Source organism: Chiloscyllium punctatum, chromosome 3 (genome assembly GCF_047496795.1).
Source record: "Chiloscyllium punctatum isolate Juve2018m chromosome 3, sChiPun1.3, whole genome shotgun sequence".
Classification (NCBI taxonomy): Eukaryota; Metazoa; Chordata; class Chondrichthyes; order Orectolobiformes; family Hemiscylliidae; genus Chiloscyllium; species Chiloscyllium punctatum.
In genome coordinates, this window is record NC_092741.1 from 99246836 (window position 1) to 99261319 (window position 14484).

Sequence of the window (14484 nt, forward strand, 5' to 3'; positions counted from 1 at the left end):
CTCTACTTGGTAATCAGGAGGAGATTTCCTTGTTCATGTTTAACCTGAAGCCATGAGACTTCATTGGGTCCAATTAATGTTGAGGGCTCGCAAGGCAACTCTTCGACTGTATACCACCGTGCCACCACCTGTCCAGCTGATGGGACAGGATGAATCCAGGGCACAGTGGTAGCAGTGTTTAGGTCAGTCATACTCATGGAATCAGACCTGACATCAATATTAAGCTGTTACTTGACACTACCCCACCAGATGTTACTAAGGACGATTTTGAAGTGTCGACAGGACTGTTACTGCAGTTTCTGGCACTGACCGCAATGGTAGGTGCACTGTCTGGTTTTAATTCTTTGTTGAAAATCATTAGCAATTGGTAGAACTGAGTGGCTTGCTAGGCCATTTCAAAGGGCAGTTGAAAATCAACCATTCTTGTGGGTCCGTGTCAGGCAGGTGAAGACAGCAGATTTCCTTCCCCAAGGACATTAGTGAGTCAGGTGGGTTTTTCCAACAATTGACTGGTTTCACGGTCATTAGCAGATTCTTAATTCCAGACATTTTTTTTATTGAATTCAATATAATTAGAATGCTAACTAAATTTCTGGAATAATACTCTATTGATAACACTACAAGGCCATTGCCTTTTTCATATTGGCTAACATAACCAAAGGAAATAACAATGACATCAAATAGTCAAAGTTGTGACTAAATGTAGCTGCTGTCCAAAGTGTGAACAATAAATTGCTTAATTTATAATATTGTTTGTAAAGAAAGCTTCAAGCCATGATGGGATACAAGCAAAAATGGTCAAGAATTGCAACAGTCCCTATTTCATTTAAATTAGTAACGGATACTATGGAAAAGAATGTTACATAACAGCTTTGAAACAGGCACTTATGATTATAGACCCTGTGGTTGTCAGCTACATTTGTTGTATGCAGTCACTACCAATACCTGCAGTGTCCAAACTGCACCAGTTGTCATTAACAGTATGCTACAATGCTCCCATGGTACCTATGAGAGAAGGTAACCTGCCTATTTAAAGAGCTAGTTTCAATGACATGGAATGTTCATGTTAGATATCAAGCCTATTCAAATAGGCATGGGAAGCTTCAAAAGTAATTCCTGCAATCACTACACAATGTCATTTAAAGGATGGACTGGCCCAACGTTACTTCAGACACTTCCAGCCTCGAACGCTTATCCAGTCAAGTATCAACACAACAGAGGCTGCCAGGCATACAGAACTTCTATAGGACTTAATCAGTCCCATTCCCTGGCTTCATTCCTCAGCCCTGTCACTATTTCTCAAGTGGTTATCCAAAGCCCATGAAACTGACTTTGAATCTCAGCTTCCAGCATGTTCAATGGGAGAGAGATCCAGATCATTTAAGTCCTATTCAACCTCTCACTGTGTCTTCCACAAAATGCTTCTGGGATTGGAAGAGTATCTGGGTGGAGTTTGCATGTTCTCCCCACGACTGCACAGGTTTCAGCTGGATGGTCCGGTTTCCTCCCACAGTCCAAAGACATGCAAGTTAAATGAATTGGCCATGCTAAATTGCTCCACAATGTCCAGTGAGGTGCAGGCTAGGTGGGTTAGCCATGGTAAATGCGGGGTTACTGGGATAGGGTTGGATGTTCTTTGAAGGTTCCAATCAGACTCGATGAGCCAAACTGTTTCTTCCCACACTGCAGTGATTCTATAAAAGTGTGTAACCTCTTAAAGGAACAGACAGGAGCAACTTGTGGCTAGTTTACACAAACAAATCACACGTATAAAATCAGGGGTGGCATGGTAGCTCAGTGGTTAGCACTGTTGTCTCACAGCACCAGGGACTAAAGTTCGATTCCAGCATTGGATACCTGACTGTATGGAGTTTGCATATTCTCACAGTGTCTGCGTGGGTTTCCTCTGGTTTCCTCCCACAATCCAAAGATGTGCAGGTCAGGTGAACTGGCCATGCTAAATTACCCATATAGTGTTAGGTGCATTAGTCAGGGGTAAATTATAGGGTAGGGGAATGGGTCTGGGTGGGTTACTCTTCAGAGGGTCTGTTTCTATACTGTAGGGAATCAAAAAAAAGCTTCCCTGAACATTCTTTCTTCCAAGGAGAGGCCCCAGTTCTCTCAAATTTCAACCACTTTACATGTTTAAAAAGCCTCATATCCTTAAAGTATGGCAATCATAACTGGACACAATACTCCAGTTGTCTCCTAACAGCCTTTTAAGAGGATTCATCACAACCTGTGTTTTGGTTTATAGGCTATTTCACAACTCCAACATTCTATGATTTGCTAACCACTAAAAATTGCATCTTGCCACCTTTATAGATAGAGATCCATGAAGCCTCTGGTCCCTCTGCTCCTGCTTATCTGAGAAACTGTCTTAAAAATTTATATTAACTGTCCTTTCTGTCCCTTCGCCTTGACCAAATTAAATTCCTTCTGCCACTTCTGATTGCTATCATCTTCACTGTTTGCCACATCTGCAAAGTTTAGTTTCGCCAGCAAGTGAGCTGGAGGAACAGGGAGAAAAATAAACCATGGTCATTGTCAGAGGGCAACATTATGGTTTTAACATTGAGCTATTACTGAAAAGATTAACATGGGAGTTGGAGGAAAGATGGGCTTGAATGAGGGAGGTAGCATCACAAGGATTTGACAAATTAAAGGTTGGAGATGCTGCATACGTCCATGAGGATAAAATTAAAAATAGGGAGCTGGTTAGTTGAAGAGAGGGCAATGACAGCAGTTCTTTAAAATGAAAAAGAAAAGGGACAGTACCCAACAGGAGGTAACCATTTTACTAAACTCCTGGAAGGGTATTTGAGTGTTCAGTACTTTAGTGGGAATTTGATCAAGAAAGCACAAGTGAGTCGAACAGGCAAGGACTTTAAGACAATATCAAGATCAACGCAAAAATTCAAGGCATCTGGTGAGCAAAGAAAAATAAGTGTTGACTTTTAAGCCTAGGTTGAAAATTTTAATAAAATATTTGAAGAAAGTTTTTGCTTCCCAGTATCACATCCTTCCTAGTTTATCTTAAGCCAAGACAATTTTTTCCAATTTATATTGCTTTCTACGTATCTGCATATTTCCAGGTATACAAGAATGAAAACTTAGGAGCCAAAGCATGGTTTAAACCATGCTCTGCCTATTTGAGCATGCTGTACTATGCTTGAATGATTAAAAAAATTCAAATCTCAGTTAGGTTAAAACCCAATTCTTCTGTCAATTTCACTTTCAAAGATCCCCACACCATGAAAAGTTCTTAAGTCACTAACTTTTTGTGGGTTTCATATGATTTTAAGTTTGCTATGTTATAATACTTAAGTTACTTCAGGGACCAGTTCACAAGAAGGTTAGTGAGTGCTCCACATTAATACTATCACCACAGATGGAATCCCTGAGTGAGGAACAGAATCTTTGAGTCATCATAGAGATGACCAGATGATGTTATTTAGACAGCAGTGTTAATTAAACACATCCACCTTTCAGAAGAGGATTCTCACCTCTTCTGAATCAGCTATTCAGGTCTCAAACAACATTTTAACAAGAACGTTTAACAAGGACCCCTGGAAATTTTAACACTTGGATCACAGCACCACAGCAGCCACTGTTGCCTAACCTTGCTACTGACCAAAATAGTAGCTCACATGGGTCATGGCCTACAGCGTGAGATGCTCTGCTCCAAGGGTTGCACAACTGATTTCAGAGACAATTAGTTCACCCCGTATCCAATAATTTGTGAAAATGTCATACTTTCTGAAGCAGTTAACACTAAGTTAAAAATAAATTCCTGTCCAGCTAAAGTTATGTATCCAAAGTCAGCATCAAACTGTCAAGTTCAAAGTCTGAAATGCAGTAACTTCAAAGTGCTGCAGGCTAAAAATTTGGCATATGGATCACTCGACAATTATCATCAAGCCAGGAAATGCATTAGAATACTTGCCACCTTCCTGAATGCAGGCAGTTCCACCCGTTCTGAAGCAGGTTTTAAGTTTACTGGATTGGCACTCAGTCCAACTTGACCAGCGACAGACTTGCCAACACCTTAACACAACCTGAAAAACCTGCACCAAGACAGCAAGGGTAGCTAACATATGGGATGCCACCATCTGAGTTATCCTTCAAGCCAGATACCATAATCCAACAATTCCCTGATGCCAAGGACAGGCCTGCTTGTAAAATTCACATCCCATGACAAAAAAAAAGTTTTCCTTTTTCTGTTGTATCATATGGAGCTTCTGAAATTGTTAAGAGGCCATGCTAAATTGCCCATAGTGTTAGGTGCATTAGTCAGAGTGAAATGGGTCTAGGTGGGTACTCTTCGCAGGGTCGGTGGGGACTGGTTGGGCCGAAGGGCCTGTTTCCACACTGTAGGGAATCTTTAAAAAAAAGCTGCTTAACCATTGGTTGACGTTCTGCAAACATGAATACATTAGTGTTCCAAAATAAGACATTAAAAACAAGCTCATGTTTTCTGATTGGGTGCCATGCCACGCCACAAAGACAACAACACCGATTGCCAAACAATGGCAAGATATCATTCCTCTCTAGTTGCAAGAGTGTTAGGTGGTTCAGGTTTTTGCAATTATTCCTTTCTTTTCTGAAACTGAAAATTATAAAATGTACTTTAGTTTAAAAGCTATGTACTGTAGTTTTTAAAAAGGGGTTCAAAGAGGCAGAAGCTGTCTTGCTCTAAACATAGGTAGAATTAGCCTAGTTAAATAAAACAGAAAAGAATGGAAAGGTATTATAGCTTGCAACAAGTGAAAGTAGACATCTTAATTGCTAAGTGTTTCAATCAATACCCTATAGCTTATATAGATTCAAACATTAAACAAATTCAGCGCAAGTTTTGTATGGGAATTTTTTTTTCTGTATTGCTAAAAATGGAGACTGATTTCTGAAGTCACTTTTAGTAGTCTCAGGTATTTGGGCTGGACACCAAGTGCTGGTTGTTCAGCTTAGATTTGTTCCTATATAAATCAGATGATATTTGTTAAAATGCTCATTTTAGTCATAATTTCAGAATATTGATCTTCAAATATTGATCAAAGCCTCAAATATAAATTTTACTCCTGCAGTTTAAGATCAATTTAAAAAGCAGCTCAGAAAGAAACACATTCTTGTGCAAACTGCATTGTTGAAAAAGAGCACCAATGCTTTAAGCGCCGTTTCTAAAGCAATGTAATCGTGTTACAGCCAATACACATTTTAAAAGTTTGTGCTTCCGAGACAGTGTCCTCAATTAGTCAAATCAGGTTAGTGAATTCACGTTAATGAAATGTGTTATAGCAGAATGACTTGTATGCGACAAACAAAGCTGGCTTAAAAACAAAAAAGGTGCACATGTTAAGAACTTATGTGAATTGCCTTGGGACAATGTAAATGTAAGTGACACGAAGCACATTACAAGAGGAGATGTTAGGCAGATGAGCAAAAAATTTTTAAAGAGATCATATTCTAACGCAGCATCTCAAAAAAAGGAGTAAACAGAAAGATTTAGCAAAGTAATTCTGTAGATTCACACCTTGGCATTTACAACATGACCACTAATGGACGATGCTCAAGAGTTCAGAATTAGAAGAATTAGATCTCACAGCAGTTTACAATGTTGCAGCAGATTAAAGATAGGCAAATGTACAGTCATGGAGAGATTTGTTTGACTGGGAGGTAGGTTAATTAACACAGTGATGGATGACTTTGCATAGTTACAGATGCAGACATAAATTTGAATAACCAAGTGTGGGCATAAGCATGGGAGGCCAACTAACAAGGTGGTGTCAGAGCATTTAGGTCTAGAAGGAACAAAGGATGTATGATGGTATCAGCATTTTATAGTAGTTTAGACCAATGAAATCCAAGAAAATAAATTTCGTAAGCTTTGCTTTAAGGTATGGTGACAGTTTTTTAAAGGAGCATGATGATTTTAGATTGAATGAGATTTAACCGTTTTTAAAGCTAAAGAACAACTTGGATTCCTGACTTAAGATAAGACTTTTTCCCACCTAATTGTCATCCACTCGCAGGGACTCAGCTTGCAGTTGAGAAGTAAGTAAAGAGGCATTTAATTATACAGAATCTGTGGAGCTCAGAATGATTACCACAGGGAGTAGTTGGGGTAAACACTTGTGGAAAAAAAAGATAAATACTTGAAGCAGATGTAAATTGTTCCCAGAAGAGATCAAGGCAGGCACAATATCTTAACATATTCCAAAGCACTGGAATAGTTGGGCCTTCTGTAGTGAACATATTCTAGGTCAATAATATGTCTAAATATTACTGGGTTGCAGATGGGGTAGGCAAGACTAGCATTTAATGATTACCCTTAAAAATTATACAGCACGGAAACTGAGCCTGAGCACAATCATCCATGTCTTCCAGGTTTCCTAAACTGAACTAGCCCCATATCCCTTTAAATCCTCTCTGTTCATGTACCGGTCCTAACGTCTTTTAAATGTTGTAAATGGCTCTTTGTATCCACAGTATAACATTCTACAGGTCTTTTTCAGACAGAGGCAGAATTTCCATCTACAGGAATTTTTGACTATCCTCCCTAGTAAAAAGGCAGCTTGGAATTACATTAAAAATATACACAGTACTTTGGGGTTATAACCTAGAGACATGACATACCCAAGGCTGGATGCAGCCTAGGTCTTTCTGCATATTTCACATCGATAGATGTGAAGCTGGAAGAGAACTGCAGGTCAGACAGCAGAGGATCACAAAAGCCAATGTTCTGGGCCAAAACCTTTCCTACTCCTTGGGTGCTGTCTAATCTGCTGTGTTCTTTACGTTTCACATCTGAAAACTCTGTCTTCCAGCTTCGGCAGTCCTTATTGTTTCCTGTGCTTCAGTGTCCGAGTACAGATGGCATTGAATAGTGTTTGAAGTCCAGATGCCCCTAGCTGTGACCTCTCAATAGAGGAACTAATTGATGAAGCAGCTGAAGATAGTTGGGTATAGGACACTACCCCAAGGAACTCATACAGCACAAACACGGATTAAGGTAAATGACGAACAACATGTACAAAAAACATTGGTGTAGCAATTAAGTCAACTGCAGTACTCCAGGTATTGATAATCATGAGGAAGGATTAATGTTTTAGAGAGAGCTCAGTTGCATGGATAAACTGGGCAACCTGAAGTATTTTCCTTGAAGATCAGAGGGTATTTAATTTTTCAAAATAAAAGGTTTTGCTAGGCAGAGGGGTAGTGAGAGAAACTGTTCCCTGTGGAACAAAAGATTAAGAACCCAAAAGATTGAGTTAAAAGGCAAGACAAATGCACAAGTGAAAAAAAATTAAGTGCAGTAGCTAATTAAGATCTGGAATATACTGTCTAAACAAGTAAAGGCAAGTTCAATTTTAATTATTTGCTTTGGTGAAACCCTTTTGAAGGGAGAATAAAAATGGTCAATAAAAGGAAAAGCAAAACTTGTACAGACATGACTGGCTGAATGGTTTCACTCTGTATTAAAGCCATTCTACGATTCTATTGCTGTTTTGCCCATCTCACTATCCTAATGCATTACTATCCCTCAGATTTACTGAGAAAACATCTCCATGAAGACCATTAACCCTAGTTGGTGAGCTGAAGATTTATAGCTCAGGTTGAGGTTCTAGGTTTAAGTTTACTCACAAAGCTAGAAGGTTCATTGTCAGATGTCTCATCACCATACTAGGGAACAACACCACTGAGCCTCCGGTGATCCACTTTCTATAAGTGTTTAGGTTTCATTGGGTTGGTGATGTAACTTTCTGTGGTGATTTCAGTTCCTGTTCTTTTTCTCAGAGGGTGGCAAATGGGGTCCAAGTCAGTGTTTGTTGGTAGAGTTGCGGTTAGAATGCCATGTTTCTAGAATTCTTGTGCGTCTGTTTGGCTTGTCCTAGGATGGATGTGTTGTCCCAGTCGAAGTGGTGTCCTTCCTTATCTGTACGTAAGGATACTAGTGAGAGTGAGTGGTGTCTTTTTGTGGCGAGGTGATGTACATGTATCCTGGTGGCTAGATTTTCTACCTGTTTGTCCAATGTAATGTGTTACAGTTCTTGCAAGGTATTGCATAAATGAAATTAGTTTTGCTTGTTGTCTGTATAGGGTCTTTCAAGTTCATTAGCTGCTATTTCAGTGTGTTGATGGGTTTGTGGACTACCGTGATGCCACGAGGTCTGAGTAGCCTGGCAGTCATTTTTGAGATGTCTTTGATGTAGGGGAGAGTGGGCTATGGTTTCTGGACACTGTCTGCTTCTTTGGGTTTGGAAATCAGCAGACTGCCTTCATGGAGTACCCGTTGTTTTTGAATACACTGTGTGATTTTCCTCTGCACTGCAGTGTGTCGTGGCTCATTGAAATAATGTTTTAATGTTGGGATGATTCTTTCTGCAGTTCAGTATTTCATCCATGTGTTGCTTTCCTGTAGATGCTGATTTGAAGTTCCCCATTGACTGTTTGCTCTATTGTGACATCTATGGGTGGCAGGTTATTGCTATTTCCCTCTTCTTTTATGAATTTTATGCTCGTAAGGCTATTAATGGTCTTGAAAGTTTCCTAATTTATTTCATTTCATGACAACAAAGGTGTCATCCATGTAGCAGATCCAAAGTTTGGGTTGGATGGTTGGCAAAGCTGTTTGAGTCTCTGCATTACTGCCTCTGCTAAGAACCCCAATATCTTATCCTGACATGACCCATTCTCACTAGTATCCTTACACAGATGAGAAAGGACACCACTTCAACTGGAACAACACATCCATCCTAGGAGGGGCCAAACAGAGAGACACGAGGATTCCTAGAAGCTTGGCATTCTAACCGGGATGCTATCGACTTGGACCCAATTTACCACCCTCAGAAAAAGAACACAAAATGACATCACCAACCCAAGGAAACCTAACCAAATAGAAAACAGATCACTAACACCAGTGCTCCAGAGGGTGACTGATGACGTTACTAATATGGTGACGAAACATCTGAAAAAGAACCTTCCACCTCAGTGAGCAAACTTACATCCATTATCTCTAGTGACGATTTAAAAGGGACTTCAGTGTTAAGATTTCTAGTCTAAAGATAATTAGTGTAACTAAGATTAGAGTGGGCAATTAATTCTAGAGAACCACTATGACATTAAATTTAAAGAACAGCCAATATCTTTGCACTACATTAATGCTATGATAAAATCCCAAGAGGGGGAATTCATGGTTTTATACAGAAAGCGGTTAACCCAACGTCAAATAGGACAAGCTACAAAACTGTTTAGTTCAACCTGCAATGCAGACTAGGGACAGAAGTGCAGCATGGAATATTACATCTGCACCTGTAGTTTTTGCAATAAGGGCAATGAGTGCAACATCCTGAGATTCCTGTTGATTTATTGTAAAGCCTAGAAATGTGAAGATATTAACTTCAAATATCAGACTCAATGCCAGGGCTCAAAGGAAATGCTTCACAATTGACAGTCTACCCATTTTCCATTGAACACTTTCCCCATGATGGAATACTAGCATGGTGTTGTTAACTTACAGCAACACAGGCCAGAGACCATGATGGTTAATGCAGAGCTGAACTTCAGTTTGTCCCCTCCTTATGTTAAGTTTAGAGCCACCTATTCGGAACAGAGTTTCTATTTTTATCTGTTGAAAGAAGCACTATGAACTAGCAACCAGCCAGTCCATCAGCACAATGCAAATATTAAGACACCTCTGAATAAGAACTTAGGACAAAGTTCAAATGTTATGTGGCTCAATTTAATGGTCTATGCAAGATTACCAATTGTTATACAGAGAAGACTGATGAAGATGCTGCTGGGGTTGGAGGGTTTGAGCTATGGGGACAGGCTGAATAGGCTGGAGCTATTTTCCCTACAGCAGCGGCTGAGGGGTGACCTTCGCGATGTTTATAAAATCTGAGGGGCATGCATAGGGTGAACAGTCAAGGTCTTTCCCCAGGAATCCAAAACTAGAGGTCAGAGGTTTAAGATGAAAAGGGAAAAGATTTATAAGGAACCAAAGGGGCAATTTTCACATTGAGGATGGTGTGTCAGAGGTAGTGGTGGAAGCTGGTACAATTGTAATACTTAAAAGACATCTGGATGGATACATGAATATGAAAGGTCTACAGGAATACAGGCCAAATGCTAGCAAATAGATTAATTTAGGATATCTGATTAGTGTGGACAATTCGGATCAGAGGGTCTGTTTCCATGCTATTCATCTCTATGATTCTGCTGCATCAAGAACTGTAAAGCACAAATTAACTGTTTGGAATTCAGATACCGTAAGAAATGCAATCTAACAAACAGATAAGATTCCAAGTTTGCAGACTGGAGGCAGATATCTTTCAAAATAAGTGTGACATTGCCAAGTTTCCAGTGAAATGTTAACAGCAGAGTGACCCTAGTTCACAAAATTGTAGGTAATAACAATATCAAGAGTGGGTAAAAAAATCTGACAAAAGCACAATGCTGTTGATGGTGCCAACCTGAAAAAGGTGCTGTAAATTCATTGGTCAGACAGCACTGGAAAGAAAAATAGTTGATGTTTTAAACTGATCGGTCATAAAATTCTTGACTTTGTATCTAAGGAGCATAATAACAAAAGCAAAAGTGAATCATGAAATAATGAGATACCCAGCATGCATCTTTGGGCACCCTAATTAGAGGATAGAACATACTATTTATTTCTGTTCAAATCTATACTAGGATCTAAAAGGTTACAGCATTTTTCACCCCATTATCTGAAAGTCTAAATGAAAAACGTTGCGAAGGGATAAAAAACTGCTGACCTGAGCAGAAAGGGTGAAAAGATTTAAGATAGGTAAATGTAAATATACATTAAGTAGAATGCGAAATTATTGATTTTGAATACTCAAGGAGAACAGGTGACTGAGTGGTTGGCACCATCGCCTCACAATGCCAGAGACCCCGGATCAATGTCAGACTTGGCCATCTGTGTAGCATTTGCACGTTCCAGCGTCTGGATGGGTTTCTAAACAGGGTGCTCCGGTTTACTCCTACAGCCCAAAGATGTACAAGGTTAGGCGAACTACTCATGGCAAGTTTGGGGTGGGATCTTCTTCGGAGCGTCGATAGAGACTTGACGAACATCTGCAGGGATTCTAGGATTCTAACAGAATTATCAGCGCTTGGAATGAGAACACGGTTAAAGCTGTCTTACGTGAAAACATAACTAGATTCGATACCGTATAGAAATTCCTGAAAACGCAAAACGTGCTAGTGCGACCGACGAGTCCTCTGAAATAATAGTTCCGATCAAAAAGTTTGCAAAGAGTCACTGTTTTGAACATCTGCCTAATCAAGTTGCACAAAAAAATCTCCGCATGAGATTGCAGACTTCCATACAATATACAACGCCACCGTTATCAACTGAATGAAACAAGAACACACTAACTACAATATTTTCACGTGAAGCTGATACTTCAACAGCTGTACGCTAACTCTTCACGGCAAAAAAAGTCCGCTGTCAAATATCTCTAAATAAAAAGCAAAGTACTGCAGACAGTGGAAGTGAAGCAGGGCGTGCTGGAAATTTGTTTACATTTCGGGCTGGGTGGGAAGACACCGTGGAGTTGCTCTCGATCAGTTTCAACAGCAGCAGCCGCTGAAGTGCCTCCGCCTCCAGCTCCCAGCGGACATCAGAAAAAAAAACTCACCGTTGAAAAGCAGCCCAACCCAAAGGAGTAACAAAACGCCTTTTACTGATCATCTCGAAAGTTTAAACAACTACATCTGGAAAAACTTTTGTTTTCACAAAAAAAAACCGAAAACGTAAATCCTTCACCAAGTTTCGTCTATTTTAAGACGAGGCAACATCAAAATTACAAACTACAAGCAACCCACCCCCTCCCCTTTTAGGGGGAAAAACACAAAATCTCGTGTTTAGCAATTTTGAGAAGCTACTAAAGATATCCTTACCTACCCTCCCCCGCGATCACAGGCCCCTGTTGGCCCCAATCCTAATGAAGTGCTCCAGGTCAACACTCCGGCCGCTCAACAGACCCACACCCAGTCCTGGTGATAACCAGATACCGCCGATAATTAGGGGGCCTCCCTCGTTCTTTCATCACCTCAATTTACACCGCGGACGACTCTCACCTTTTTACCTTTCTTCGCATCATCCTCCATTTCTAGCTGAAGAACCAGCGGTAACTCCTTACAACCAGGGTGACGGCGAAAAGAAAACCGACTCCCGCCCACACTGACATTACGGCAGCGACATCAGACAACCACTCCAACCCAGGCCTCGCCGCCCATTCGTTGTGTGGACTAGACACTGGCTTCCCTGGACCACGCTGTCCCTTCCCTACCCACCCCGGTCAGAGCACACTCCGCCGAGAACAACTTTTCAATCCTGCCGCCATCTTGGGCGTGCCTTCCCAGCTCACACTGGGTCAGTTCGAGGGGACTATCGCCGCCGCCGCTGCAGCAACTCCTCCTCCAGGCCGCCAGGGGCCCTCAACCGCTGCTCCTCCTTCTCTTCCAAACCGCCAGGGGGCCTCCGCCGCCGCCGCCAACCCTCTTCCTCCTCCTCCTCCCCCCGAGCCGCCAAGAAGTTTCCACCGTTGCACCTCCTAATCCCCGTCCCGACCGGAAGGGGGCATCCGCTGCCGGAACCTCCGCCCTCGACCAGCCAGGGCTGAGTGCGTTTGAGGTCCGCCGTGGTTCACCTACCGGCCGGCAGCGACCAATTATCTTCAGGGCGCCACGTTCGGGAAGACTGGGGTACGATATGTAGGAAAGTAAATAGGACGGTCCCCACTCGCCCCTCACAGCGGAGCGTGATAAAAAGAAGCGATCTTTATCCATTCCACTCAGTTACTATTCAAATTCTACCTCCACCTTCAAAACAATCCAGATCTGAATGCAGAGCTTTGTCAGAAAACTACATTTTCATTCACTTGTGTTGGGGAAAAATTGATAGGGTTAAGAGGCAATACAAATAAAAACAAAAATCCTGTGCATGCTGGAGGTCAGCAGCGCTTACAACACGTGCGAAGAAAGAGTTCTTATTTAAATCCAGTAAGACGTTTCAAGAAGTTTATCCAATGCTTTTTGCTGTTATTTATAGGAGGAAAAACAAGCTGATACAGATATAAAACCATGGTCAAAGAATATGTTTGGCTAAAAAAATGTTGAACTTTTCCATTAGAAGTGCAATCTAATGAATTATTAACATTTTAGGTTTCTAGTTTTTTATGGACTAAAAGAAATAAAATAAATAATTGACTTTTGAATTTTTCCAGCAGTTCACTTCTGAAAACTTTACCATTTCAGTTTGGGCTTATTTCAGGAATTTATGCTTTCAAGAAATATCACTGTGAAGCAATAGAGGGAGGTGATGGCTTAACTCATCTATTAATCCACAATAATATGGATGTAAGTTAACTTACTGAGTTGGAAAGTTTGTTTTCAGACATGTTATCATCAGTGAGAGCCTCTGGTGAAGCACTGGTGGTCTGTCCCACCTCTCTATTTATTGGTCTTGGTTTCTTAAAGTGGGTGATGCCATTTCAGGTTCTTTTTTATTTAAAATGAGTCATGTTCTGGGGACCTGGGTTCGAATCCCACCGCAGCAGATGGTGGAATTTGAATTCAATTTTAAAAATCTAGAATTAAGAGTTGACTGATGACCATGAAACCATTATCAATTGTTGGAAAAAACCCATCTGGTTCACTAATGTCCTTTAGGGAAGGAAATCTGCCATCTTTACCTGGTCTGGCCTATATGTGACTCCAGAGCCACAGCAATGTGGTTGACTCTCAGCTGCCCTCTGGGGTAGGGACATTACCACTGTGCCACAAGAGGCCCCATATCACACAACACTGACCTATTTTTCTAATCAGTTGATACACCTTAAAAGCAGGTGGGACTTGAACCCAGACCTCTCAGTCCAAGGGTAGGGACACTACCACTGCACCAAAAGAGAGCCCATCACACAGTTGATTTTTAAAAAATTCTTATCAACCTATTCAGAAATGTTATTACACACCTCTGGAGCAAATGGGTCTTGAACCCAAGCCTCTCAATCCAGGGGTAGCGACTCCATCACACAACTGAATGGAGTTTTCCACTATCAAATCACCTGTTGCACATGTCAAGTATTAACCACCACCATTAAATCACCCATGTTTCCAATTATTCAGTTGATGTGCACAGTCATTAAGGGCAATGCAATAATAAGGCTAACTTGCAACATATTTTTCTAATTAACCAGTTTGGAAATGTTGAGAGGGTGGTGCTGGAAAAGCACAGCACCACAAACTCGATTCTGATCTCCAGCACCTGCAGTCTTCACTTTCTCCCTGTTCAGAGATGTTATTACACTCCTCTGGAGCAGGTGAGACTTGAACCCAGGTCTTTCTGGTCCAAGGCAGAAACACTATACAAGAGAGCTCACAATATTGAAGTTAAAAATCACGCAACACCAGGTTAAAGTTCAACAGGTTTCGTTGGAAGTACGCTGAAAACTAGTA

The 14484-nt window shown here is 41.0% G+C and overlaps 1 protein-coding gene across 3 annotated transcripts in view; it reads right to left on the minus strand.

Moving 5' to 3' along the window:
* Nucleotides 1-14484, minus strand: part of ccm2 (CCM2 scaffold protein) — a 96373-nt gene that overhangs the window by 71819 nt on the left and 10070 nt on the right. The window contains exon 1 of one of the 3 annotated variants that reach the window (XM_072557329.1): nucleotides 12114-12423. The exons of 1 other annotated variant lie outside the window; for it this stretch is intronic. In XM_072557329.1, the coding sequence (XP_072413430.1) occupies nucleotides 12114-12128 (15 nt within the window). In that variant the 5' untranslated portion in view covers nucleotides 12129-12423. Of the gene's footprint in view, nucleotides 1-12105; nucleotides 12424-14484 lie in introns of those variants that run through there. One more of the 3 variants, XM_072557321.1, reaches the window with a different exon arrangement.